General features: G+C 57.1%; 2 protein-coding genes across 3 annotated transcripts in view; both read left to right on the plus strand.

The window, feature by feature from the left end:
• SEMA3F (semaphorin 3F) overlaps positions 1-15364 on the plus strand; it is a 30000-nt gene extending 14636 nt beyond the window's left edge. Inside the window, exons 3-19 of one of the 2 annotated variants that reach the window (XM_041762572.1) lie at positions 4276-4436; positions 4542-4604; positions 4722-4841; positions 5534-5626; positions 7113-7206; positions 8712-8831; positions 9033-9172; positions 9285-9399; positions 9562-9631; positions 9787-9931; positions 11068-11290; positions 11884-11972; positions 12103-12144; positions 12304-12461; positions 12658-12725; positions 13022-13155; positions 14017-15364. In XM_041762572.1, coding sequence (XP_041618506.1) covers positions 4276-4436; positions 4542-4604; positions 4722-4841; positions 5534-5626; positions 7113-7206; positions 8712-8831; positions 9033-9172; positions 9285-9399; positions 9562-9631; positions 9787-9931; positions 11068-11290; positions 11884-11972; positions 12103-12144; positions 12304-12461; positions 12658-12725; positions 13022-13155; positions 14017-14430 — 2249 coding nt within the window. In that variant the 3' untranslated portion in view covers positions 14431-15364. The remainder of the gene's footprint in view (positions 1-4275; positions 4437-4541; positions 4605-4721; positions 4842-5533; positions 5627-7112; positions 7207-8711; positions 8832-9032; positions 9173-9284; positions 9400-9561; positions 9632-9786; positions 9932-11067; positions 11291-11883; positions 11973-12102; positions 12145-12303; positions 12462-12657; positions 12726-13021; positions 13156-14016) is intronic. The other variant, XM_041762573.1, reaches the window with a different exon arrangement.
• A 2452-nt stretch (positions 15365-17816) lies between these two features.
• On the plus strand, positions 17817-21418 carry GNAT1 (G protein subunit alpha transducin 1). Its single transcript, XM_041762406.1, has 8 exons — positions 17817-17922; positions 19105-19147; positions 19244-19385; positions 19483-19640; positions 19743-19871; positions 20141-20270; positions 20540-20693; positions 20825-21418. The coding sequence occupies exons 1-8, from the start codon at positions 17817-17819 to the stop codon at positions 21013-21015; spliced, it is 1053 nt and encodes a 350-aa protein (XP_041618340.1). The 3' UTR covers positions 21016-21418.
• The last annotated feature ends 6047 nt before the right edge of the window (positions 21419-27465 follow it).

The following is a 27465-nucleotide window of genomic DNA, read 5'->3' on the forward strand; positions in this document are numbered from 1 at the left end:
GCTTATCCAGATTTGAGTCGTATGTCCTCAGAAACTTTGTGCCCCAGTCACTCCCCATCCCCTCCCGCCCCAGTATTGCCATGGAGAGGGGGGAGGGGTGACACTCCTGCTATCAGAGCTGGGCCTGGGACCAAGTGCATTGGAGGAAAGGACTGGCCTGAGCACATAGCAGGTCCGCATCAACCACCCTCCTCAAGCACGAATGCCCCCTTGGGACCCCAGGACCCCCTTGGCCCAAGTCTCTGCTTCTTAGTGGGCTGGGGGCCAGGAGGATCTAGCTCTGCTGACACTACAGGTATCAGAGCAGGAAACCTAGGACTACTCGTCCACTTCCTGCCCCCACCCAGGCTTCTTGGAGGAATGAAGGTCTCTAGCTCCTTTGCCCTATGACAGGGTGGGGAGGAGGAGACAAGACACCAGTTTTACTCCTTTCCCTGTGACTTGAGGGGAACATCACTCTTCCTTGGGCTTCAGTCTTCCTGTCTGGAGCTGGGGTACAGGACTGTCGTGTGGCCCCTTGTTTTAATTCTTTCCTACAATCTGGCATGAGTGAGATGAGCCCTCCAGCCTTGGGTTGCTAAGTCCAGAGCCTGACACCCAGTTCACTCTGGGATCCTGGAAAAGCCATCCTTCACTTCAGTTTGTCTTTCTGTAAGCTGGGTTTAGATGGATGATTCAGGATTTTTTTGTTTGTTTTAAAGATTTTATTCATTTTTAAAAATATTTTATTTATTTATTCATTAATGAGAGACACAGAGAGAGAAGCAGAGACACAGGCAGAGGGAGAAGCAGGCCCCATGCCTGACTTGGGACTCAATCCCAGGGCCCCCAGATCACGCCCTGGGCTGAAGGCGGCGCTAAACCACTGAGCCACCTGGGCTGCCCAGATTTTATTCATTTATTCATGAGAGACAGAGAGAGAGAGAGAGAGAGAGAGAGAGAGGCAGAGACACAGGCAGAGGGAGAAGCAGGCTCCTTGCAGGGAGCCCAATGTGGGACTCGATCCTGGGACTCCAGGATCACGCCCTGGACCAAAGGCAGGCGCTAAACTGCTGGGCCACCCAGGGATCCCCTGATTCAGGATTTAGCTCTGCTCCTGTGAACTGGGGGTGGGGTGGAGTGGAGACAGGCTGGAATTAGGGGAGGGTAGCGCTGAGTCAACAGGAAGCCCCTTCCTGCCCCATTATCCTCTCTGCTCTGTACCCCAACACTAGGAAATAGTATAGCAGGAATGGGACTGAGGGTGGATGTCCTCCAAGAGATGGTGATATCTGGGAGCCAGCTTGCATGGGGAAAGAACTTGGACCCTCATCTCATTCTCCTCTCCTGGCCAAGGCAGAGACAGCCTGTGAAGAATAGTGGGGGGAGAGCCCAAAGAGTGCTCCGCTGTCAGTATTTCCCTGAGTTCAGAGCAGGACCCTCACCTTCAAGGATCACCTTGAATGTTGGTACTAGGAGGGCTCAAGAGACCGTCTAGAGAGGAAAATGAGGACAGAATGCCCTGACTGGGGTCATGAAGCCTGCACCGGAGCCAAAGACTTCTGACCCTTGGTCCCACCCCTTTCCTACCCCGCATGGCCTCGTGGGGACTCCCCCTCAGAGTTTCCACAGTGACCAAAACATCACGTCCTGTGACAACAGAACCATTGACGCCTATCCCATGGCCACTGGGAGGCGTCCCCAGGGTCCTGAGTCATGTGCCGTGTTGATGGAAGGGGAGTCACCTTCAGGCCCTCACCCTCCCAAGGGCAGTTCCCCCCCTGGACAGTCCCCCCTACACCACCCCCCCGGGCCTGGCTCTGCCTGGGCTTGCCTTTCCTTCAGTCCCAAAGGCCTGGGTGGGAATCCTACCCCCATGCTGTTGGGCCTGGTCCTTCCCTGTGCTTCCATGTCCTCATCTGTAACCTGTTGTGATGTTGTGAGCTCAGGGTTTTGCACAAAATAGGTGCTTGATGAGTAAGTGGGAGGCTCCCTCCATCCCCACTTCTGGGGCAGGGAGGGCGGGGAGGACAGGGAGGACAGGGAGGACAGGGAGGGATGAGGGAGTGCAGGTTTAGGAGGTAGGAGTCTCCCAGTCCCCATATAGGTCCCCATGTAGGCCTCTCCCCTACCATTCTCCCAAAGGGGGATGGAGCCTGGAGAGCTCAGGCTCTGAGTGTTTTAAGCTCAAAGGGGGACTTGGACTTGGGGCTTGGGCACTGGTTCCTGCAGAGGGCAAGGGTCCAGAGTGCAGAGGCTGGAGGCTGGGCAGAGATGGAGGGTAGGGATTATAACTGCTTGTGTCTCTGGGGCTAGATGTTTGGAGCTTCTCCTACCCCAGGTGCCTATGTCTAAAGGTACCCACTTGAGCCTCTGCCTCCCTCCCCTCCATTGCCCCCCCAAATGTCCCCTAACCCAGAAGGAGGGGTAAGGGTACAACTCAAGGCCATGCCCCCAGCCAGGGTATAAATAACCCCTGGCGGGCTGTCCCAGCCTGGGGGGGCTCCGCTGGCAGCCCCACTTCCTCTCTGGCTGCTTCCTGGCCCTGGGGGTGGGGGAGTGTTTACTTTCCTGTTGTCACTATGGCTGGGTGGCCAGGCGGGGGACTCCAAGTGGCCCAACAACAGGTGCAGGACAGGTGTCCAGGCTGCCCTGCCTAGGACTTCAGAGGCACCGCCGGACAGGCGGGCAAAGCCGTAGCCAGGCAGGGATCGGCCCTTTGATCCCTTGGCGTCCCTGCGTCCCAGCGGTTGGCCAAGGTCATCACCTGTATTCTCTTGTGGCCACATAGGGCTGGGCAGGGCAAGGCCTTTGCTTGGCCCGCAGCCCCTCAGATGTAGGCTCTGGGTCTGCTGTGGGAATCTCCTGGCTCCCTGCCCACCTCCTACACCCATCTGAGCACATCCTGGAGCTCCCATCGAAGCTGCTCTCAGGCCCAGCCCCTCCAGCTCTGCTCCAGGGTCCACAGCACACACCAGGGGTCAGGGTCAGCCAGGCCCGTCAGAGACAGCTGCCTGAATCAGTGGGATGGGATGGGGCCACCTGCTGGTCCCATTTTCAGACAGCATCTAGAGCATCTGATCCCAGCTGTTCTCCCTCTCCAGGCCTCCCTCTTGATTGCCCCACCTGGGAAATGGGTTACCAGCCATAGGGCAGGAAGGTGGGATATGTATGATTGCCTTCATGAGTGCCTCATGTGATGCAGGATGTGTGCGCACATGCATGTACCTGGGCCGTGTGCATACATGTGCGTGCTCTTCTGTGGGCTGCCATCTCGAGCCTCCTGTGCTGGTGAATATTCATCACCTTCATTACAGTCTTCCCTCTCCTGCTAAGCTAAAAATAGCTGGAGATGGATGGAGGAGGGGCTTGCCAAAGACCCCTTGACTCTCCCCCTCAGAGGAAGGTTCCCAAGTTTTCTGGAGTCCTGTGTTTGTCATTGGCCAGTCACTGGCCAAGTTCCTTCCTGTCCTTCATCCCCAGGAAGGAGGACTTTCCCCCAGCCATCAGGGGGTGGGAGGGCCAGGGCTTTAAGACTCATGCAGAAGAGAAACTAAGGACTCAACCGGACCTTGCCCCAGCTTGGGGACATGGTTGCACTAGGAGGAAGACTTCTTTCCTAGCAAAGACTATTCCTGACTGGCTCAGAGTGGCCTGAAAATTCCAGCTTTAGCAACCCAGTGGGATCTGGGGGGATCCAGGGGGATCTGGGGGGAGCCCAAAGTCAGTTGGACAGGATAGCTCCAGCGGGCCTTTCTGGTGTCCTGGTCAACCAGCTTTAGACAAGGTGGGGACCCTGTTGTGTGGCAGCTTTGCCCTCTGACTGGTGGGCAGCTGAGGTGAAGACCAGGCATCCCGGCTCTGTGCCAGCATCTGTGGGCTGTCCTGAATGCACCTGCCCCCCACCCTCTTGCTCATTAACCCTTGTAAGCCCCTGTGGGAAGCAGGCCCCACCCTGGGCGTGGGATCATTAACCCCCACCCGAGTAAAGACTCTTTGATGCCATCACGCGCCCTGGCCCGCACCCACTGCCCTTTCATTGGAACCCAGAGACTGGCTGGGGCTGCTGATGAATCAGGGCTTTAGCTTTGGGTGTGGTCTCTTCGCTGGCCTGCCCACCTGTCCCACTTTCTCCTCACAGGCATGTTAGGGACTAGCAAGGGAGCTAAGTAGGCCCTGGGCAGGGAGGAAGCTGGGGTTTGAGATGATCGTGTGGTGGAGGTCCCCCCTCTGTCAAAGGGTCCTGTTGAGATGGTCTCCGATGATCCTAACTACTGCCCTGCTCTCTACCCACAGAGCTTAAGGCCACAGGCACTGCCCACTTCTTCAACTTCCTGCTCAACACAACCGACTACAGAATCTTGCTCAAAGACGAGGACCACGACCGCATGTACGTGGGCAGCAAGGACTATGTGCTGTCCTTGGACCTGCATGACATCAACCGTGAGCCCCTCATTGTAAGGGCCAGCCTAGGTGTGGGGTCAGAGGGATGAGGGATATGGGGCCCTGGGACTGGAAGCCCCATTTAGCGGGCTGTACCCTCTGACCCCCATCTCCGGCAGATCCACTGGGCAGCCTCTCCACAGCGCATTGAGGAGTGTGTGCTCTCAGGCAAGGATGGCAATGTGAGTGAAGTGGGATCTATAGGTGGGATGAGGGGTGAATGGGGGTAGGTGACCTCAGGGAGGTTGCGGGGCCAGGCTGGCATCTAGGCACCTCCTTGGCTTTCCCTCTGGCCCCAGGGTGAGTGCGGGAACTTCGTCAGGCTCATCCAGCCATGGAACCGAACACACCTGTATGTGTGTGGGACCGGCGCCTACAATCCCATGTGCACATATATAAACCGCGGCCGCCGTGCTCAGGTAAGCCGTGCCCACGTTGGCCTCATGCTCCCCTGTTAGTAACCACACGCCAGGGTTCTGATGGGAGGATGAGCTTGAGCCCCAGCCCTGCCACTTCCAAGCCCTGTGACCTTGGGTGAGTGACTCCTTTTACTGCTTCACCTGGAGATGGGGCTAATAGCTGCATTTCTCACAGGTTGGTGTGAGGAGGAGGCAGTGAGCTAATGCTCCCAAAACTGTTAGCCTTGTGCCTGGCACGTAGTAAGTGCTCGTTCCATTAGTGTAACAGTTCTCCTGGCTGTGCCTGTGGACCATGCCCCTGCAGCCAAGCCAGAGGGCCTGGTGGAGGCCTCAGCATCAGGAGGCTGGACACCTGGGTCAGCTTTTTCCACATGGCCTGGGGAAGAGCTGCCCCTTCCCCAGCTCTGTCTTGCCCCGCCCGCTTCTGCCCTTTTTCATTTCCATGTGTGCATGTTGTACGTGAGCTGGGGTGATCTGGTAGGACATATGTGAGAGTGATTGGACTTAGGGACGTGTGTGCAGGCGTGTGCCAAGCTGTGTGCATGTGTGTGCACAAGCACATATGTGTGCTCTGGGGGCCTGGTTGCTCACGTGTGTTCCTGGGATGTGTGGTGTGAGAGGCTGGCAGCCCGAGCCTGCTCCCCCAGCCCCTGCCACCCCCGACTCTAACCCCCTGTTCCTCATCTTCTCAGGCCACGCCCTGGACCCAGATGCAGGTGGTCAGAGGCCGAGGCAGCAGAGCCACGGATGGTGCCCTCCGCCCGACGCCCACAGCCCCACGCCAGGTGGGACTCATCCCTCCAGGCCCTTGCCAGGCAGCACTGCCTCCAAACTGAACTCACCCTGGGCCTGGCCTTCCTGCTGGGAACCCACACCCCACAAGAGCTTCCTGAGAGAAGACCCCTGTCCCAGTCCTTCCCCCACAGTACCCTCAGGCATTCCCAGCAGGATTCATGTCAGCCTTGGTGATTCCCCACAGGCAAGAGATCATGAAGCCACAGGCAGAAGACAGCCTTGGAATAGCAGTGCCTCCACCCTCAGAACACATGTGTGTAGACATTGCATGAGCATATACCAACATACACTTGGGCATGTGTTGTGTACTCAAACCCACATCTCAGAGTCAGAACACGGCACATGTATGCAATCTGACATATTACTCTCAAGTGTCCATGCCCCATGCCTCTGTGGGTCATGGGTAGACACAGATGTCCTGCTTGAGACTCTGCTCCCCTGGGTTGGAAGGGGCAGAGCTGTCTGTCCTCTAGTCATGACCCGGGACTGGGCTGGGGGGGCTGGGGCTGCCGGTGAATGATAGAGCAAGTGGTCACTTGAGCGTGTGTGTTTGTGACAGGGAGTGCTGAAAAGTGGGACCGCTCAGACTGCACGTGTGCCCAGGGTGTGAACGGTGGGTTCCATGTGCTGACAGTGATATGTGCCAAGCTGTGTGTGCAGCCCCATGTGTGCAGAAAGTCACGTGTGCAGAGTGTAACTGGAAGCAGGCCTGTGTACACCTTCCCATCACCATCCCTGCCACCTGCCGCCACCTCCTTCCTGCCTCTGTGCCTCTATGCCTCTGTTCTCCCTCCCCATGAGCTCATCTTGGTCCCAGTGCCTTCATCAACTTTTCTGCTAGCATCTTCAGAGCTGGGCTGGGAGGTATGGGGGGCTTTGCGAATCCCTTGTGATCTGGGCTGGACCTCTCAACTCCTGACTCACTGGGAAGACATGGGGACCTGGGGCCTCTGCTGAGGGGCGGGGGGAAAGCCATGACCTATTAGTCTGTCCTGAGGACCACAGGTAGGACATAAAGCTTGAGGACACAATATCCTCAGGGCCCTCTGGCCTGGTGGGACCTGGCAACAAAGGTCAGGGCCACAGGGTCTTGGCCCATACCTCCTGCCCTGGTCAGGTTGGCAGCCCCATGTTGGCCCAGGATGGCAGCCACAGCTCAGAGTTGTACCTCTATGGCCCGAGGGGCCCTGACCAGCGTTTCCCTGAACCAGTTGGCATAGAGGGGCTTCAACCCCTGATTCTCAGGTCTTGTCTGATACCTGGGACCAGGAATTACTTCCCTTGGAACGTGCATCATGGCCCTGCCCTGGGAGACCTGACTGGACAGAGTTAAAACCCAAGGATATCCAGGGAGTGAAGGGATGAGGCTTCAGGGTGTCTCTGGGGACTTGCTCTCACCCTGGGAGCCTGATGACCCTTACCCTTCCTGACTATGGGACCAGCTTGGACAATGCTGAGCTCCCCTCTGCCCTGCAGGATTACATCTTCTACCTGGAGCCGGAGAGACTCGAGTCAGGGAAGGGCAAGTGTCCGTACGACCCCAAGCTGGACACAGCCTCAGCCCTCATCAGTGAGTGCTCCTACCCCACCCTGGTTCTACAGCCTAAGTGTATGCCCTCTGCCTCTGGAATAGGGAACATGGCACCAACATTTACGCCAGGGCAGAGACCATGACCATGCCATCCCTGAACCCTCCCATAAGGCCCCATCCCATCAGGGGGAGAGGTATGGACCAGACCCCCTTGTGAGCTGAGGGGCAGACTAGTGGTTGTGAGGGTCTCATCTTGGATGGGAGTGTTTAGCGGGTCAGATCCTACCCTGAAATAGGGTCTATGCAAAGCTAGCCACAGTCTGCCTGTGAGAGAAGATGAGCTTGGTCTGTACTGGGAGTGGTAGAAGGGGAGTGGTTCCATACATGTTCTCGGTTTGTCTGGGAGGCTGGGAAAGGCCCACAAGGAAGCACAGATGGAGAGTCCTGGCCCTCTCACCAACGAGGGAGGACAGGGTTTGTTTCTGGTCTGGTCAGGTATCTAGGGGAGTTAGGGGAATGTTGTCTGAGGAGGAGTGCTGCCTCAGGAGCAGCTGCTGCCCCTACCTCCAGGTTGGGCAAGCCCACCAGGACCCTGGTCCCTGTACTTTACCTATTTTCTGGCTGCCTATCCCAGTCTGCCTCTCAGAGCAACTGCTAGGCACTGTGCAACCTCCAGCCCTGGGAAAGGCCTTGGGGCGGGGGTGGACTTCATCCTCCCCCCTTGATGAGTGAAAAGGTCCTAGCCTGATGGTGGCCCCCCAACCAAGGAGTCTGATGGGGGAAGGCAGGGCCTGCCCTGGGCACATCTAGAGGGAAGAGGTGGAGTGGTATGCTAGAGCCAGTGTGGTCACTAAATTTTCTGCAAATTTTCAGGTTTTTGTGAGCCAACTATTACTAAACACCAAGTTATATAATTTACAAATAAATTACTTTCAAAACAAAGGTAAAAATACTCAAAACTCATTAGTTCCTAATCATCTTAACTATATTTTATTATTTTTGTTCGTGAGGTTATTTACATGTGTTATATTTGTGGGGTAGAAATATGATACGATGGTGCCAGCAGCTCCCCAACTCCACCGTCCGTGATCCCAGGTTAGTGGCTCGCAGTCAGCTGTGGTGGGAGTATTTATACCACCAAAACTGGCTCTTGCTACTAATCAATGCTAATTGCTCCTTTTTCCTTTTTTTTTTTTTTTAAGATTTTATTTATTTATTCATGAGAAAGATTGAGAGGCAGAGACATAGGCAGAGGGAGAAGCAGGCGGGGAGCCCAATGTGGGACTTGATCCTGGGACTCTGGGATCATGACCAGAGCCAAAGGCAGATGCTCAACCACTGAGCCACCCAGGTGCCCCCCACTTTTTTTTTTAAAGAGCTAATTGCTCCTAATCCCAATCCTCCCAGAGGCAGTTCTTCAGCATTAACCAGCATCCCACGGGTGAGACAGTCATGCCCTGGGGGAGTCTAAGGGGGAGACATTGGGCTGTGCCCCGTCCTAGCCAAGCGCGGTCCCCTGACTGAGCCCCCCTGCCCCCCCACAGACGAGGAGCTCTATGCTGGTGTGTATATTGACTTCATGGGCACCGACGCAGCCATCTTCCGCACGCTGGGGAAGCAGACAGCCATGCGCACGGACCAGTACAACTCTCGGTGGCTGAACGGTGAGGGCCACCTGTGAGATCCTGGGCGGGAGCATCTGGGATGCCCCAAGATCCCCAAGAGGCGCTCATTGGGGGCCTGAGCCCATGACAGGCTAGGACGGGGGAGGGGTCTTGTCTGGGGAAGAGTGGCCCCGGGGTCCTGTTGAGAAAAGAGCCCTTGGGGGAGAAGAGCTTGCCCAGCTGACCGCTTCCCACCCGCAGACCCTTCCTTCATCCACGCCGAGCTCATCCCTGACAGTGCGGAGCGCAACGACGACAAGCTCTACTTCTTCTTCCGCGAGCGGTCGGCCGAGGCACCACAGAGCCCCGCCGTGTACGCCCGCATCGGGCGCATTTGCCTGGTATGCGCCCGCGGGGCCCCATGCCCTCCCAGACCCAGTGCTGGCTCTAGCATCCCTGCTCTGGCAGGGTCTTGGGAGTGAGAGCTGACCCGACCCTGCCCCCTGTCCCCAGAACGACGACGGCGGCCACTGCTGCCTGGTCAACAAGTGGAGCACGTTCCTGAAGGCACGGCTGGTGTGCTCCGTGCCCGGTGAGGATGGCATCGAGACTCACTTCGATGAGCTCCGTGAGTACCCAGCATGCAGGCTGGATCCTATGGCTGTTCTGGGAGGGGTAGGGGCTGGATGGGTAGTCAGGGCATATTTGGTGGGCCCCTCGGGCGGAGTGGGCAGGGCCCTGGGGCTCTTGGCTAATGTACCCCCCCAATGTCTTCTCCCTTTGCCCCCAGAGGACGTGTTTGTTCAACAGACACAGGATGTGAGGAACCCAGTCATTTATGCTGTCTTTACCTCTTCGGGGTGAGGCTGGGGCTGGGGCTGGCGGTGGCAGGGCTTGGCTAGACTGAGGGGCTATGTCGTGTGGAGGACCCCAGCCTGGTGGCAGGCTATGGGACGGGGGTGGGCTGGGGAGGGGCCCTGGGCCGAGGGTCAGCAGCAGCCTGCCTTGCCTGCAGCTCCGTGTTCCGAGGCTCTGCTGTGTGTGTCTACTCCATGGCTGACATCCGCATGGTCTTCAATGGGCCCTTTGCCCACAAAGAGGGCCCCAACTACCAGTGGATGCCCTTCTCAGGGAAGATGCCCTACCCACGGCCCGGCACGGTGAGAACCCCAATCATTCAACCTTTTCCTTTCCTTTCTGTTTGTGAAGCTTGCTCTGTGTTAGCTACTTAGCAGATGTGGGGCCCCACCATCCCGGAGTTCACAGCCAGGTAGGAGAGGTGGACCTTACACACAAATAAACCTACCATTTATCCATTTAAATAAAGCAGCATTAAAAACAAAACAAAACAGGGGTGCCAGTTGGCTCAGTTGGTAGAGTACGCAACTCTTGATCTCAGGGTCATGGGTCTGAGCCCCACATTTGGCATAGAACTTACTTTAAAAAATAAATAAATAAAGCAAAATGAAACAAAACACCATTTACAGCATCAGGCTGTGAAGAACCCAGCCGGGAACCTGGAACAAAGATAGCACCCAGGTGTGGCAGGCTGCTTGGGGGTGGGGTGAGGGTGCTGCTTGGGAGTCAAGACAAAGCTGGAGGGCAGGTTGGAGGCACTGTAGCTAGCTAACTGTAGCCAGGGAGGTGATGGCAGGCAAGGTCTGGCCTGCAGGACCTCCATGGTGGTAGGAGGCGACTCACTTGCTCTTGGTGTAATGCGGGCCCCTACAGCAGTCGAAGCAGAACAATGGGATCCGTTTGGGCTCCTTGTTGTCAGGGCTGGGATGGGGGAGCTGGTCTCAGCCTTGGCCAGGGAAGTCTTCCCCCGAAGGTGAACTTGGAAGCTGGAAGGATGGCCTGGAGTTGGGCTGGCAGAGGTGCAGGACAGGCAGAGGGAAAGGCACCAGGAAAGGGCACGGCACCTGAGGGTATGAAGAGAACTTGGGGCCGTAGTCCCTTGAGCAGGGGGGTAGTGGGTGTAGGGGGCAGATTAGAGGAAGGAGACAACAGGGTGGGAGATGAGGACATGAAAAGGGAGTAGTCAGCTCTGCCTAATGCCACCCAAGGCCCTGGCAGTGAGGCCAGGGAGTGGCTGTGGGATCTGGCTATGTAGGACCTTGGGACCTCGGCTGGAACAGCATCTGCAAAGAGGTTGGGTGAGGGGGAGAAGCCCAGATGGGGGTTCTGAGGAGCAGAGCCAATGGATGTGATGGGGACAGACAAAGGAGAGGCCGCTCCTGAAGCTAAGGGGTTCAGCAAGCGCCAGGTGGGCCTGACGCTCATCACGTGCCTGCAGTGCCCTGGAGGAACCTTCACACCATCCATGAAGTCCACCAAGGACTACCCTGATGAAGTGATTAACTTCATGCGCAGCCACCCGCTCATGTACCAGGCCGTGTACCCTCTGCAGAGGCGGCCTCTGGTCGTCCGCACAGGCGCTCCCTATAGGCTTACCACCGTCGCTGTGGACCAGGTGGATGCAGCCGACGGGCGCTATGAGGTGCTTTTCCTGGGCACAGGTACCCACTGCTGCTCCCAGACCCTCCCACGCTGGGCCCATTGGGTGGAGGGTGCTGATCCAGGGGGTGGGGACCTACCCTGCTTCAACTCTGCTACCTTCATCCTTTGGAGCCAGGATAACTGAGACAAGGGGTGGGGAAACCCCATCACCATCCCCAGCTCTTGGGGGCTGGGAGAGCGGGGCCACTGGGCACCTGGGAACCCGTGTGTGGTCAAGAAAGAGGGAACAGGTGGTAGATACCTCCAGGATCCGTGGGTCCAAATACTGACGTACGTGTTCTCGTGACACGTGCACAGGTGTGCCCACCAGATCCAGTCCCTCAACACAGGAATACCTCCAGCATCCTATTCTCAGCAGTCCCAAAATGAGGGTCTGGGGTGGGAGGGGCAGACCCCAGCCATGACACCCTCCCCACCCACCCCCGATCCTGGGCCCCTTCATCTGGGGGACATTCTTCAACCTTGGTACAGGTTGGACCTGTCCTGCTCCACTGCCCTTGCGGGGTTGGGGCCTGGTGGGGGAAGGGGCTGAGGCTGGTACCCCTTCCCCAGCGTCCTCAGCCCCACTGAGGCCCTGCCCGGCCCGTTCCAGACCGCGGGACAGTACAGAAAGTCATCGTGCTGCCCAAGGATGACCAGGAAATGGAGGAGCTCATGCTGGAGGAGGTAGAGGTCTTCAAGGTGGGTATGATGCCCAGTCCTATTCACCCTGGCCCACCTTAGTTACCAGCCCCTTACCTTGGACCTCATACCTCTAGATCAGGGCAGGGAAGGAGTCCCCAGTCCCCAAGCTATCCCTGTCTTCTTCTAGGACCCAGCACCTGTCAAGACCATGACCATCTCTTCTAAGAGGGTGAGTTTTGGTGAGGTGGACTGTTCTCCCTTGGGGTCATGCCCTTGGTATAGGGATGGGGGAACTGAGGCATGGAACAGGAAGGGAAGGAGCCCAACAGGCTGCCGATGGGGGCTGGCCATGGGGAAGGAACTGACCAGCCCCTCCCCCTGCCCTCAGCAACAACTGTACGTGGCCTCAGCCGTGGGTGTCACACACCTGAGCCTGCACCGCTGCCAGGCATATGGTGCTGCCTGTGCCGACTGCTGCCTCGCCCGGGACCCCTACTGTGCCTGGGATGGCCAGGCCTGTTCCCGCTACACAGCATCTTCCAAGAGGTGTGGACCCCGCCCCCCCGCCAGATCCTTGGAATCTTAACCACCAGACCGAGGGTTCTGTCCTGGGGGTTTGGTGGTGGATGTGATATTACCCTGGGGGTGATGGACAAGACTCCTTTGGAGTGTTGGAGGTACAGGGACCTAGAGACGGGCAAGCTTCCTCCAAAATACTTGTTCAGGAGCTCTCCTCATCTAGGCGGAGCCGCCGGCAGGATGTCCGGCATGGGAACCCCATCAGGCAGTGCCGCGGGTTCAACTCCAATGGTGAGTATGTGGTGCGTCACCACTGGGCGCCCCTCATAGTGCGTAGAGCTGTGCAGCTCTGGAGCTGCTCCCAGGGCCCCCCACTGGAAGGACTCTCACAGAATGAGGGAGCTTGTAATTTGGGAGATGGGATGTCCCTAGCCACCCACTCAAGGAAGGAGTGGATGCCCGATAGTACAGCCCTGCCTTTTTCCAGGGTGGGTTCCCTATATGGGCCCCTTGGCACTTGCCCTTTGCCAGCTTGCAGTCTGCCCAGAGGCAATGCTGCTTTCATGCCGCGCCCTCTTGTTCTACAGCCAACAAGAATACTGTGGAGTCTGTGCAGTACGGTGTGGCAGGTAGTGCGGCCTTCCTTGAATGCCAGCCTCGCTCACCCCAGGCCACTGTTAAGTGGCTGTTTCAGCGAGATCCCAGTGACCGGCGCCGTGAGGTGATTTCCTGTACCCTATAGTCCTCACCGTGGATGTGGGAGTCCCCCGTGCAGTAGAAAGTCCATGTGGGTGAAATGTGGTAAAGGAGCCAATCTGGGGCAGCCCCATTCTAAGAAAGCCCTTCTAAGTTCCCTTCCTTTTTAAAAAAAAAAAAAAAATTATTTATTTATTCATGGTCTCTCAAGACACAGAGAGAGGGGCAGAGATATAGGCAGAGGGGGAAGCAGGCTCCTCACAGGAAGCCCCACGTGGGACTTGATCCCAGATCCCGTGATCACGACCTGAGCCGAAGGCAGGCGCCCAACCGCTGAGCCACCCAGGCATCCCCTAAGTTCCCTTCCTGAAGTGGGTCCAGTTTTGTGGAAAGTCTAGGATTTCCATATTACATGGAAACCCCTTATAAGCATGCCTTTTTCCATGAAAAGCTCATACGTGTGCTCCATTGGAGGTATACCTCATTGTATGGAAATACCATGCGGTTGGGTTCCAGGATGTGGAAATTCTGTGGAGTAGCTCTCATTTTATGGAAATGTGTTCCAGACACCCGTCCTTAAGATAGAATCTTCCTGGAGATTCTATAAGGATACCTCAGTTGGGTATTCCCCATTAAAAAGAAATTCTGTGCGATTGCTCCAAAATTCTCTAATTGTACAGAATCCCCTCACAATCACTCCTCCTGAAATGGAAATGTGTATGGATGCCTTATTCAGATGCTATGTGGAAACTTACTGTGGGTTTTTCTTTGTGGAAATTCCACATGAGCCCCTTACACGGCCACTGAGGTGGTCTGCTCTGGGAGCTGGCTGGGCAGCAGGTGGGCACACAAGCCCTGCCTGAGCCCTGGCTCCCTGCCCCTGCAGATTCGTGCAGAGGACCGCTTCCTGCGCACAGAGCAGGGCTTGCTGCTCCGCGCCCTGCAGCCTGGTGACCGTGGCCTCTACTCCTGCACCGCCACCGAAAACAACTTCAAGCACGTTGTCACGCGGGTACAGCTGCACGTCCTGGGTCGGGACGCCGTCCACGCTGCCCTCTTCCCCCCGCCAGCTGTGAGCGCCCCGCCACCACTCCCTGGCGCAGGCCCCCCCACACCCCCTTACCAGGAGCTGGCCCAGCTGCTGGCCCAGCCAGAAGTGGGCCTCATCCACCAGTACTGCCAGGGCTATTGGCGCCACGTGCCCCCAAGCCCCAGGGAGGCCCCAGGGGCGCCCAGGCCTCCTGAACCCCAGGACCAGAAAAAGCCCCGGAACCGCCGCCACCACCCGCCGGACACATGAGGCCAGCCGTCTGAGCCCTGCAATGGGCCAGCCTAGGCCTGTCCCTTTTAATATAAAAGATATATATATATATATATATGTATATATATATAAAATATCTATATTCTATACACACCCTGCCCCTGCAAAGACAGTATTTATTGGTGGGTTGTATATAGCCTGCCTCAGCGGCAGCAAGGTCCAAAACTTAGACCCACACTGGTCAGAGACCGCAGAAGACAGAGCCCGCCGAACCAGGCCCAGCCAGTTGGCAGGGCCAGGCCAGGACCACACAGTCCCCAGACTCAGCTGGGAGTCCACCTGCTTGACAGCCACCACCGGAATCTACAGGACACAGGGAGGGAGGGAGCAGGCTCTACCTGGACAGGGCACGGACTGCATACCTTTGCCAACGTGTGCTATCAGGCTGTGCCGCTGGCACAGACACGGACGCGAGGACTGCTTTGGAGATGGGGAGTGGGGGTGGGGGGCTCAGATGCACTCAGAGAAGGGAAGAAGGGGCCGTCACAGGAGGCCGGCCCTGCCTGGGAGGGGGCACTCAGTCAAGGCCAGCCCCCTCCCGGGTATTTATTCTCTATTTATTGGGGACAGGAGCAAAGGAGCCCTGCCTGGCTGGGGCACACTTCCAGCCCCTCCTTCCCTCCCTGCCACTCTACCTCCTCTTCGCTTTTTCTGGGCCACTGTGACTTGGGGGCTGGGAGAATAGTAGAGGGGCAGGTGCAGGCAGGGCTGAGGGAAGAGGGGGCCATGGTGGGGGCCTGGGGCCTTTAGCCCCCCCCCCCCAGGGCTCCCTTCTGCCCACCACTTCAGGTGATGGGTGTAAATAGCTCTGGGGGGCTTTGGGGGTAGGTGGGAGGGGCTCCTGGCGGCCCTGGGCTGCCCAGGCCACAGCCTCCCTTGGGTTCCATCTTGCTAATAAACACTGGCTCTGGGACTGGACTTTGGCTTTTCTCCTTGGCAGGGGAGGGAGGATGGGGATTCAGCCTCTGCGCAGATTGTGGCCTAACTGCTACTCCCTTGATGTGGCCTGGCCATCACCCCCACAGCTCCCACAAGCTCAGCTTCCACTCGCTCATTCACAGGTTTGATCACTGGTTTCTCACCTGGCCTTGTGGTGGGCTTTGCACCGGGTGCTAAGGGCTCAGTATTGGCCAGACAAAGCTATAGCCCTCACAGTCAGGCTGCCTCTACCCTGAAAATTGACAACATTCTCATCTTTCCTGCTTCCTTCCAGTGGGCTCTCAGCAGAGGGACTGGTGTGAGCAGATGTCCAGAGGCGGTGAAGGCCAGGACAGGTGGGGTGCTGCTAGAAGAGAGAGGAGAGAGGGGCTGGGGGCCCTGGTTCAATTTAATGAGTCAAGCCCTGGCAGAGGAAGCTAAGAGCTGGGGATGCCTGTGGATCCAGGAGGACTTATGGCCATACCTGGCTGGCAGGGAGAGCCAGGTGGGCACTGGGGGACCGTGTATGGCCCATTTTAAATAAATACAACAGAAACCAGATTTGCCTTCATGTAACAAACCTGGGCTTCTGCATGGCCCCATATCCCTAGGGGCTGCAGAACCACCCCCACCCTCGGGGCCCACTTCCAGTGTGGGAGGTGGGGGATGGGTGGAACCTGGAAGCTAAAAGTGGTGCAGATCTTCTGTTGCTCCTGGTGGTTCCTTACCAGACCCCACCCAACAGGGTAGACCTGAAGACACCAGCCTCTGCCCAGGGGCCAGTATCCATTTCCCACTGGTTAGGGACAGTCTCCAATACTGAAGATCTGAGGCCCTGGCACCCCCTTGTGGTCTCTTGGGTCCGCAACAGAGTTGAGTACTAAAAGGCTTTGGGTTTCCAGGAGGAGTCCAACCAGAAGACTCGGGCTCTGAAGAGAAACTTGAGAGCCCAGGGTTTGGGGCTTCCTACAGGAAGTGGGAAATCTCCAGAGCCTGGGAACTCAACACTTCAGGCTTAACTGAACAACTTCCACTCAGCAGTAACTCCTTGTCCCATCCGAACCTATACACAGACTCTACACCCCCTAAGCTGAGGTAGGCATGCCCTACAGATGCCCTTAGGCAGGTCTCAGAGCACCCACAGGGAACAGATCAGGAGTAGAACAGGAAATGAGTCCCACTCCCCCGTGCCCCTGGAAACCTGCTCTAGGACTCATTTTCCCCATCTGACCACAGGACTGCAAAATATTCTCTGGAAGAGCCAGGCCATCTCAGCACATTAGAGACTTTGTTGCACTCAGGTATACATGTATACATAGGCAGAGGCACAGCAAGTATGCACATACACAAGCATACATGTGCATAAATGCATACCCTCACAGGCACATGCTCACATGCACAGACACATGCACACTAACGCATGCACGGCTCATGTACATGCATTTATACACCCAGACACAAATACCTCGGTGCACGTTACCACATAAGCAAAGTACACATACAAGCACATGGAGAAAAATTAACAAAAGTGTCTACATATGTGCACACATGCACTCACAAAACACAGACACGCAGGCACATCTGTACATGTGAGTATACACATGGACAAGCATATCATATCACTGTGGTTGATGCCAGCAAAGGAGACACACACACACACACACACACACACACACACACAGGCACATGTGTGTAGCAGACATGCAGGTCCCCTCCCCAAGCCTGCTGAATCGAGGTGTGTAGAGGCCCTGCTCAGGTCGGATCCAGCCCTCAGTACAAGTCAAACACAATGTCCTCCCTTCCTTCTTGACTCAGAGTATGGAACCCTGATCCAGAGTCACCCAGCCCTTCTCAAACACTTCCTTCTGTGTGAGCCTCTACTTCCTCATCAGTAAAATGGGGCTGATGATGTGGGCACCCATCCACCAGGTCTTGTATGAGCCTACAAAATAAGGAGTCCAGGGCTGGGCAGGGGTAGGTGCTCCATGCTTGCTTCTCCCTCTACTCTCTGCTACCCAGCCCCACCCCTACTGCCCTGACTCTAGGGGCTCAGGGTCCTATTTGCCCCTTTCTAAGCCTGGACCCTACTGAGCTGTGGCGCAGGGGCTAGACTGTTTCCAGAGTATCTCCCAGAGGGTTGGGGCTCATAAAGAGGGGTGCAGAGTCAGCAGTTGAGGGATTGGGGCCATGCCAGCCTGATTAGAAGGGCTGGGGGCTGAGCTGGATTCACCTGTCCTTGTCTCTCATTGGCTCTTGGGAACTCCTGGCCCCCAAATCCTACTAAGCAGCCCTACCAGGGGGTGCACAGGTCTGTGGAAAGCCAGTTGATTGCCAGTCCTGGGGTCAGAAGGGTGTTGGGAGACCTGAGGCCAGCCTGAGCCCGGCTCTGGGGATCCTCTCCATCTAGAAGAACCAAATAACCACCCTGTTCACCTGTTGCTGGGACCATGGGGGCTGGGGCCAGCGCTGAGGAGAAGCACTCAAGGGAGCTGGAAAAGAAGCTAAAAGAAGATGCTGAGAAGGATGCTCGAACCGTGAAACTGCTGCTTTTGGGTACGGGTGTGGGTCCAGGTGGGGCCACTGCCACTAGGTGAGGGGCTGGGGGGTGGAGAAGGGGACAGGCAGGTAGCCCTCCTGTGAAACATGGGTGACTTGGGAAGCAGAATGACCCTAAGACAGATCAGGGAACCCAGTGGGAGCCCTGGTCCTGATATGCAATACCCTGACTCCCCAGGGCTGGGTACCCCATAGAACCCCTCTCCAGAGAGCCCTGCCTCAGGCATTCCCCCCTCTGGAGAAGTCCTGCTGGGCAGGGATCAGAAAACAGAGGCTTCCTTGGGAGTCTTACAATTGGGCTGCTTCCTTAGAAGAAGAAGAAAATAACAGTCCTCCTGGGAGTGGGCATCCTCTAGGACATCCACAGACAACGGCCCTTAGATTCCAGAGCTTTGTTGTTGGCCGACCTAAGAGGGTGTCCCTTTTTAGAGGTAACAAGGCCCAGTGGAGAATAGAAAAAACACTGTCCATAGTCCCATGGGGGGTGAGGAGAGGTGCAATGTCTCCAGGCCACTAGCTCCCTACAAGTGGAAGAAGGAGCTGCTTTGAGGGGGCGGTGCAGGTTTTCCAGGATCCAGTCAGGCATCAAGATATTGGGCAGAGGGACCAAGCCAGAGCACCCCAGGGAAGACAGAGGCTAAGCCAGAAATCTCATTAACTGTGCCCAAAGCCCTCACGAGGGCAAGCTCAGAGGAGCTGTGGCTCTGTCTTCTCCGCCACTCAAAGGCGTAATTCCCTCTGAGCCTCTTGGAGGCACTCCTCCTCCCTGCACCAGGTGAAAAGCAGAGGTTGACCCGGCTCTAATAATCCCCTGAGTGCAGTACCAGAACCCTCCACAACGTGGCGCTCCAGGTTTTCTTTATTTTGGTTTCAGACTAATCAAGAATGCAAATATCAGGGGGCTTGGAGGCTCCCCAGCACAGACGAGGTCGAGGTCGTTGGTTGTCCTCGCCAGCCCCCTCTGTCACTCCTGGCATTTACGAAGAACGTTTTTCCTCCAGGGTGCCAGGACCTTGCTTGGGGGGAGTCGGGAACAGGTGGAACTGGGGGTTGGACTGGTACCTGCCTTGAGTCTGGTGGCCTGTCGCCATCTTCCGGGCCTGGTTGCAGGGTGAGGGGTAGGGGGAGGTTGTGGGAAGGTGCAGCCAGCTCAGCTCTGAGGCAGGCCTTCCCTTCCAGGTGCGGGGGAGTCCGGGAAGAGCACCATCGTCAAGCAGATGAAGTGAGTGCCTTTGCCCTTTCTGAGGTCCCTGAGGGTGGGGACGCGCTCCTTCCCCACCAGTCCCCTTGGCCCTGACCCGGCTCACCCTGGCCGCAGGATTATCCACCAGGATGGGTACTCGCTGGAAGAGTGCCTCGAGTTCATTGCCATCATCTACGGCAACACGCTGCAGTCCATCCTCGCCATCGTGCGCGCCATGACCACACTCAACATCCAGTACGGAGACTCTGCCCGCCAGGTGTGCAGGGAGGCTGACTGAGCAGGGCCGCTGGGGGCTCGAGGCGCGAGACCCGGCTCAGGGCCGCCGTCACCACCAATTCCCACCCTGCCCTCAGGACGATGCCCGGAAGCTGATGCACATGGCAGACACCATCGAAGAGGGCACGATGCCCAAGGAGATGTCGGACATCATCCAGCGGCTGTGGAAGGACTCGGGTATCCAGGCCTGTTTCGAACGCGCCTCTGAGTACCAGCTCAACGACTCCGCGGGCTAGTGAGAGCGCAGGCGGGCGCGGGGGCGCGGGGGCGCGGGGGCGCGGGCGGGGTCCCAGGCGCCGCCCCACCCCACCCACCCACACCCCGCGGTCCCCCGCAGCTACCTCTCGGACCTGGAGCGCCTGGTCACCCCGGGCTACGTGCCCACTGAGCAGGACGTGCTGCGCTCGCGTGTCAAGACCACGGGCATCATTGAGACCCAGTTCTCCTTCAAGGACCTCAACTTCCGGTACGACCCGCGCCCGCGCCCGCCCGCGCCCTCGCCCTCGCCCTCGCCCTTCCTCGGCGGCCTGGCTGCTGGGGCGGCGCCCCGAGGCCCCAGCAGACCCGGAGGCCCCTCCCTAGGGGACCCCGCCGGGAGAAAGGCCCGGGCCCTTCTCAGGGCAGGCCCCTCTGAGGGTTCCCCCCAGCCCAGCCAGCATTAGGAGGCAAGGGGATGCTTGTGGGGCGTCCAGGGGGCTCCCTGCGCGGGTTCAGGCCCCAACTGCCCCCCCCCAGGATGTTCGATGTGGGCGGGCAGCGCTCAGAGCGCAAGAAGTGGATCCATTGCTTCGAGGGTGTGACCTGCATCATCTTCATCGCGGCGCTGAGCGCCTACGACATGGTGCTGGTGGAGGACGACGAAGTGGTGGGTGCCAAGGAGGGCCTGAGTGCTTAAGGGGAAAGCCGGAGACAGTCCTGCGGGAGCGGGGGGGGGTGGGGGTGTCCGAGAGCGGACATTCGTCCCAGAACAGCCCGAATGAGGACACAGGACGGCCAGCAGCCACGCTGAGGGGGGCCGTGGGGGAAGCGGACTTGGGGCTGTCTGAGCCGGATGGCCCCGGGCGCCCCGGAGCCTGTGGGCCTCCGCGCAGGGACTGCCCGTGCCCCGCACCCGACGGCTTCTGCCCTCCTCAGAACCGCATGCACGAGAGCCTGCACCTGTTCAACAGCATCTGCAACCACCGCTACTTCGCCACCACGTCCATTGTGCTCTTCCTCAATAAGAAGGACGTTTTCTCCGAGAAGATAAAAAAGGCGCATCTCAGCATCTGCTTCCCGGATTACGACGGTGAGAACCTCCCCCCCCAGCCGCGGCCTGGCCGCCAGGCGGCGCCCCAAACCCGTTATCTGGGCCTGCGCTTCTCTCGCCACGGGAAGGACCTGGGACCCCGAATGAGAGCACCCCTCTTTCCCCGCCAGGGCCCAACACGTATGAGGATGCGGGCAACTACATCAAGGTGCAGTTCCTCGAGCTCAACATGCGACGCGACGTGAAGGAGATCTATTCCCATATGACTTGTGCTACAGACACACAGAACGTCAAATTTGTCTTCGATGCTGTCACCGATATCATCATCAAGGAGAACCTCAAAGATTGCGGCCTCTTCTGAGGTGGGCTCCTCACGGGCTGGGATGCTCTCCTGGCTTGCCCTTTGGTCTCAATACCTCTCGCCCCGTCCCCAGCTCCCCACCCCACCCCACTAGGGAAGACCCCACTGCAGGTCCTGCCCCAGCTCTCTGGACACATTCCACTGCCTGATGCTGGCCCCCAACTTCCAGGCCCCTACCCTGGACCCTCAGGCTTCACTCCACTGCCTTCAGGCCCTACCCCCTCCAGGTGCACAAGTCCCACCCACCCAATCCCTTTTGACCTTGACTGATCCCTCTGGTTGTCACCACTTACAAGCCCACCTCCACAGCGTCTCTCAGGCCACTGCCAATTATTTTGGAGGCCAATTATTTCAGAGCTCAGGGATGTTGACTCGCTTCCTTTTTCTGTTCACAGGTGCCTGAACTCAGGCTTGTTCCTGACACCCTATAGTCCTAGCCACCTAGTATCCCTAGCCCACAGGAGCCTATCAGCACCCCCAACACACCCCCAGAATCCTGGGCCCCAGCCTGTGGTCCAACCTGCCACAGACCCAAAACCCTGAGCCCCACTAGCCTTGAGGCCCCAACCCTCCCCCGTGTCTCCCAGAGCCCAGTGCCCCCAACCCCACTGCTGCCCTTCACGGCCTGGCTGCGCTGGCCTCCGGGACCCACCCCAGCCAGCCCCAGCTAGGAGCAGGCAGGACTTGGGACAGCTAGAGCTCACAGTGACTCAGCAGTGCCCAACTGACCAATCTCCTGCAGGTCTCTCTCCCCAGGGGGCCCATGACTCACCTGGTGGGTCTGGGCTCAGCAAACAGCCCTCCCTCCCAGTTTCAAGAGGGGGGCAGGGCAGGCAGGGATTCCTCCTCCAAGCAGACCTGCTGCTTACCATCAGTCCAGTCCAGCCTTACCACCTCCATGTGACAAGTCTGACACCTGCCTACCCAGGGGCCAGTGACTGTCCCTCTCAGTAGCTTCAGGGGTCCAAAGTCCAAGCACTCTGGCCTGTGTAGCTCCTGCATAGATGAATTAGTTAGTAGGGGGCAGGCCTAGGAGCCCCTGGGTGTCAGGAATAGACTCAAGCTGGATCCTACCCCACATAGCAGGCTCAGTGTAACTACCTGTCCCCTTCCCCCACAGGCTCTGCCTCCTCTGTCCTTGGACACCAGATCCATGTCCTACTTCACCCCCTACACACACACCCACAGTACTCTAGGCCAGCCGGCCAAAGGGATGGTCTGTTGAGGGAGGGTACTGTTGACACCAGCTCTGACCAATGGTCAAACTGTCCTGAGGGGTGGCTGGGGGCAGAGTCCAGCTCCATCGATCAGCCCCAGGCAGAGGATTTGGGACATGACTGAGGCCCACGTTGGGCCCAGAGGGGTCTACCTCAGATGGGGTCACAAGCAAACCCAGGTAACCCTCTTGTCCCTGCCAGCAACTTCTCATACTCTTTCCAATCAGGGCCCATTCCCTGGCATGAAAAACTGAGGGCCATGCCCGAATTTTGTCAGGGACAGAGGCCCATGTCCCTACATCCCTGCTCCCTACTTCTTCATCATGCCCTGAGTCCTTGCTGTTGCCTGTAGGCCGAGACCTATGCTGCAATCGAGGACAGGGGCTTCCGTCTCTCCAGACCAGAGCATAATCCACACTCCCCTCAGGTAGATGCACGGACTCAGCAATAAACCTTTGCATCAGGCCCTGGCTGTCCTTTCTTGTGGAAAGAGAAAAACGTTAATTATCATGAGTCATGGGCATTTACGAAGTGTCCAGCGCTAGGCTGGACATAAATGGGAAGATCAGCCCTTCCAGGGAGAAGCCCCTGGCCCGGCGTAACAGGAGAACTCGTGTGGGTATGGGACCAACCTGTGCCTCTGGAGAGAGGTTGAAGGGGAAAGGAGCATGGGAAAGATTTACAGGGATTATTTTGGATCAAGAGGGAGTTCTGTCAGGGAAAGTAGGGTGTCTAAGGCCCAGAAACACAGGCTTGTGGGCCATAGTTCAACAGGCAGGAGCAGGCAAAGGGGACATGGGGTGGGTAGACAAAGGACAGGAGCCAAGTGCCAGCTTGAGGGCCTGAGCTTTCTCCAGAAGATGATGGGTCTCGGAAGCCCTTGAAGTTAGAACCTAATAGCAGGGCTGAAGCAAAAGAGGCACTCACCTGGGGTGCAGAATTTAAGGTGGTGCCAAAAAGTTCAGTAATTGAGATAAATAATATATGAATGCAATACTTTTTAAATTCAAAATTACTGCAGGGGCGTCTGGCTGGCTCAGTGGGTAGAACATGTGACTCTTGATCTTGGGGTTGTAAGTTCAAGCCCCATATTAGGTGTGGAGCCTACTCAAAAAAAAAAAAGAGAGAGAGAGAAAGAAAGAAGGAAGGAAGGAAGGAAAGAAAGAAAGAAAGAAAGAAAGAAAGAAAGAAAGAAAGAAAGAAAGAAAGACTGCAACAACAACAAAAAACACCCCATGATGAGCAAAATATCAAAATTGCAAATAAAAACAAGATCCAAGAGAACTCTGCTGAGCTATATATTGGAGCCTGAAGCAAAAGGAAACTGTTGACTCCTTTATATGTTTTTATATATTTTTAATGGTAAATTTTGAGAATTTCAAAATAGTTGAAAAAAATTCAAAATAGGTATATGAAAACTCAACATTATTTTAAGCTTAGCTATTTTATCTGTATCTTAATTTATAATCTTCTTTTCCTGGCTTTAATGGAAATAAAATCATCAATAATATTTTACCACTCTTTCTGGAAAAAAATAATCATTAAAATGTTTCATGAAAACAGGTATGTAGGGACGCCTGGGTGGCTCAACGATTAAGCGTCTGCCTTCAGCTCAGGGGGTGATCCTGGGGTCCCAAGATGGAGTCCCACATAGGGCTCCCTGCATGGAGCCTGCTTCTCCCTCTGCGTGTATCTCTGCCTCTCTCTGTGTGTCTCTCATGAATAAATAAATAAAATCTTAAAAAAAAAGAAAAAAAGGTATGTAGGGGCACACATTTTTCCTGAGGGCCAGTGTGAGAGGGTATGGGGGAGGAGAACAGTGGGGCTGTGGGATCCATAGGAAGAGAATTATGTCCCCATTACCCCATGGGACCAAGATCTGCGATGGGGTTCAGCCACAAGGGTTCTGGGTCTGTGCTATTGACCAAGTGCATGTGATGCCCCCATCAAGCTGGGACTGCAGAAGCGTTGAGTGGACTGGGTTTTCCAGACCTTTGGCGACCTGAGTGAGATGTCCAGGAGGCAGACAGATACCCAGGGCGGTGCAGAAGGCAGCATTTTCAATGTCCAGGTGGAGCGCTAAGCTCTGAGCCTGAAGTGAGCTGCAGAAGGGGTGTGTGAGGGTGCCCAGGCCTGAGCACAGGGTGGTGGTAGAGCACTGGATGGGTTAGAGAGCTCAGCCACACTGGTGCTGCTCAGATGACTGAGGCGGGGATGGGGCTTGGGCCAATGGTTCAAGACCCTCACTGGGCGGTCTTGGTCCTGGCTGAGCCTGGCTGCTCATCTCCACTACGGACCCTCTCATTGAACAGTTTACTGGAGTGAGGTGGAGCAGGGGAATAACCTCAGGATTTAGTGGGAGGCCAGGCAGCAGATAAGAGGCTTTGAGGAGCTAGAAGTGGTAGGCTCGGGAGGGAGGAAGGTGTAAGGTGAGGTGGGCTAATGGGGTCTTCCCTGTAGTTACCTTGTCTTGGAAGAAAAGTAATGAGCTCCCCAGCCTTCTTGAGTAAGAGGCAAAGAGAATTCCAAACACCAGGCAAGGGCTGCACTTCACCTTGCAGGAAGTCCCCTCCACACACAGTTCTGATTGCAGGGTTCGGACTGGTATTCCTGGATCTTATGGGCTGGGAGACAGAGCCTGGCCCCAAGTTGCCCTGCCTATGGCCACAGGTATGCTGGGGTCAGGGTGGGGGTGAGGGGTGGTGCTGAGTCGCCTAGCTCAAAGCCTCCTTGGCCCCATTCACCACACTGGTATAATTACACCCTAAGGAGCAGGATCAATGGGTGCTCGATGCCTGATTCACAGTGGAGGGCAGAGGATCAGAGCTGGCCACAGTCAGCACAGTGGCCACACCCTAGTCCCATAGGTACGGGTCATATACTGTGGGCACCTCTAATCACCACCCTCCCTGCCTGACCTGCAACCCTAGGGTACCCCCAAGGGCCCTCACAGCCTTCAGCTCTGGCTCTGGCGGGAATAACCTGGCCCAGCCACTGACCAGAGATTAGACAAGCCTGGTGGACGGTAATGCCGCTGACGTCAGGGCCTGGTCGGGTGGCCACTGGGGGCTTGGGCCCTCCCCACAGGCAGTAGCACAGCCCATGTGACCTGGGCTCATTAAGCCGCTTCAGTGGCCAGGGAGGCTGGGGGCCAGATCTCAGGGGAGAGAGAGAGGGCATGCCAGAGGTGTGGGAGCAGGCCTCAGCCAAGAGGTCGTCAGCTCTGGGGACCCAGGCTGGGGGAGGACTGTCTGCCTGTGGGTCCCTCACAGCGTTCCACACCCTGTATCACACCAACGAAACCCCTGCTTGTCCCTGAAGTAGAGCCTCCCAGATGCCAAAGTGGGCAGAATATTGTCAGGAGCTACGGGTGTGGGTACCCAACCCTGGGGCATGGAGGTGTGGGCCATCCTCTCCTATGAGGCCTTGAAACCCTGCACACGACTCTAGGCCAGTGTCCTGGCCCTGCACACAGCCCTCTACCTGCTGGTGCTAGTCCCACACTCGTACTTATGTTTTCGTGTAGCCAGGCTGTTTCCTCTATCCTAATGGCCTTTCCCCAGACCCTGGCATGTGTCTTTCTTCCCCTTGGCAGAACTGAGCCCTCAGGCTTTTCCCAATTCATGCCCTCCAACCTGGCAGGAGTTTTCCTGTCTAGACAACTCAGAGGGAGCACCTGGAGACATTGAGGCTGTGTGGTGGGATGGCAGGCGCGGCCACATGAAGGACAAGAAGAGCTGGCCAGGATATTCAGGGGGCATCTTCTATTTGAGTGTCGAAAGACATGTACGAGCCTGCTGAGAGTGAGGGAACCAGGAGGGCCGAGGGCCAGGGAGGGGAAGGCTGGTGTGTTCTGAGAAAGGCAGGAACATGTGTGGCCAGCCAGGTGGGGTGGGCAGAGGCCAACTGGGACAAGAACTCGGTTGGGAGGATGTCAGGAGGCCAGCTGAGTGTGAGGCAGGCCCCTGCAGTCAGTGGTCCCGATGCTGGGCTCTGAGGAGGACTGGGTTGGAGGTGAGGATGGGCCTCACTGTCAGAGAAGAGTCTTGGGGCACTGTGTGGATGATGTGCTGGGGGAGGTGGTGACGTGGTGAGAGGCGGCTGCCTAAGTGGAAGCTGAGAGGACATGACTGAAGAAGCAGGAGGAGAGCAAAGGGCTGCCAAGACCCCGGAAGAAGAGTCTGAGTGATCCTGGGACCCTAAGTTCTGTTTCATGTGTCCGGCAGTCTCTTGCAGCCTGTGTCTCAGGTTCTGGAGATGGTGGAGTGGTAGTGGGGGCTGGGCGGAGGGCTGAGAGAAAGCTCCCCCAACTCTCTATTCCAGGTGGTTGCCCCCATCACTGTATTACAGGGATGGACCTTCCCTTTGGTCCCTGGGAGAAGGCGCCCGGCAGCTCTCAGAGTCCCATCCTGGCTGCCAGCTGTCCTGCCACCACAGGCTGGGCTGGGAGATTCGGCAGGTGGCGGGGAAAGGCCTCGGGGCTGTGTTTGCCCTGGCTGGGGCCCAGACCTAGCATCAACAAACAGGCAGCCCCTCCCCTCCTGGCCACAACTGGTCTGGCCCAGGGACCCCACATCATGCTGCCTCAGGCCACCCACAGCAGCCCAGCCCAGCCCAGCCAGCCCCTGCTCCCTCCAGTCAGGATTGAGGACCCCAACACCCACATGCTGGATGACCTTGATGCCAGGCCTGGCCCCTCAGGAGCACTCAGCCCTTTGGAAAAGGCTACAGTGAGCATCCAGGATATATGTAGCTGGGAGGTGGGGGGCAGACCCTGGTCAGTACCTCCCCTCCTGACTATCCAATGGGCAGTCTGCAAGCCCCTTTGGAGGGCTAGAGACTTAGGGTCCCTCATGACCAAGGTAAGCTCTGATCTGGGGATTATGCTAGCCCCAGATCAGGAGCGAAAGCCAGTCCCTGCCTATTTTTCAGCCATCAGCCAGATGGGAGCTTGGGTGGTTTAAGGGATTGCCACCATCCTAGTGCTTTTCTTTTTAGTCCTCCCAGCTCCCTGGCACTCCCAGCCAAAGCTGAATCCCCTGCCAGCCCCCCCCCCCCTCGCCCAGTTACATCTTCCCCTTCATCCACTCCCCTCAGGCCGGGGAGAGGACAGAGCCATTTCCCTATGATACAAGGGGAAACTGAGATAGGCTAGGGTTTGGCTCTGGTGGTGCTGTGAGTCAGTAAGAAGAGAATCCAGGAGTCCTGACTCCTAGCCCAGGGCAAGAGAGAG

Source organism: Vulpes lagopus, chromosome 7, assembly GCF_018345385.1.
Source record: "Vulpes lagopus strain Blue_001 chromosome 7, ASM1834538v1, whole genome shotgun sequence".
NCBI lineage: Eukaryota > Metazoa > Chordata > Mammalia > Carnivora > Canidae > Vulpes > Vulpes lagopus.

What these genes read in the sequence shown, in the direction of transcription:
- GNAT1 (XM_041762406.1), top strand. Translation starts at nt 17,817, where the DNA reads ATGGGGGCTGGGGCCAGCGCTGAGGAGAAGCACTCAAGGGAGCTGGAA. An exon ending in ACGGAGACTCTGCCCGCCAG is followed by an intron (nt 19,386 to 19,482) that starts GTGTGCAGGGAG and finishes CCCTGCCCTCAG; the next exon opens with GACGATGCCCGGAAGCTGAT. An exon ending in CTGCTTCCCGGATTACGACG is followed by an intron (nt 20,694 to 20,824) that starts GTGAGAACCTCC and finishes TTTCCCCGCCAG; the next exon opens with GGCCCAACACGTATGAGGAT.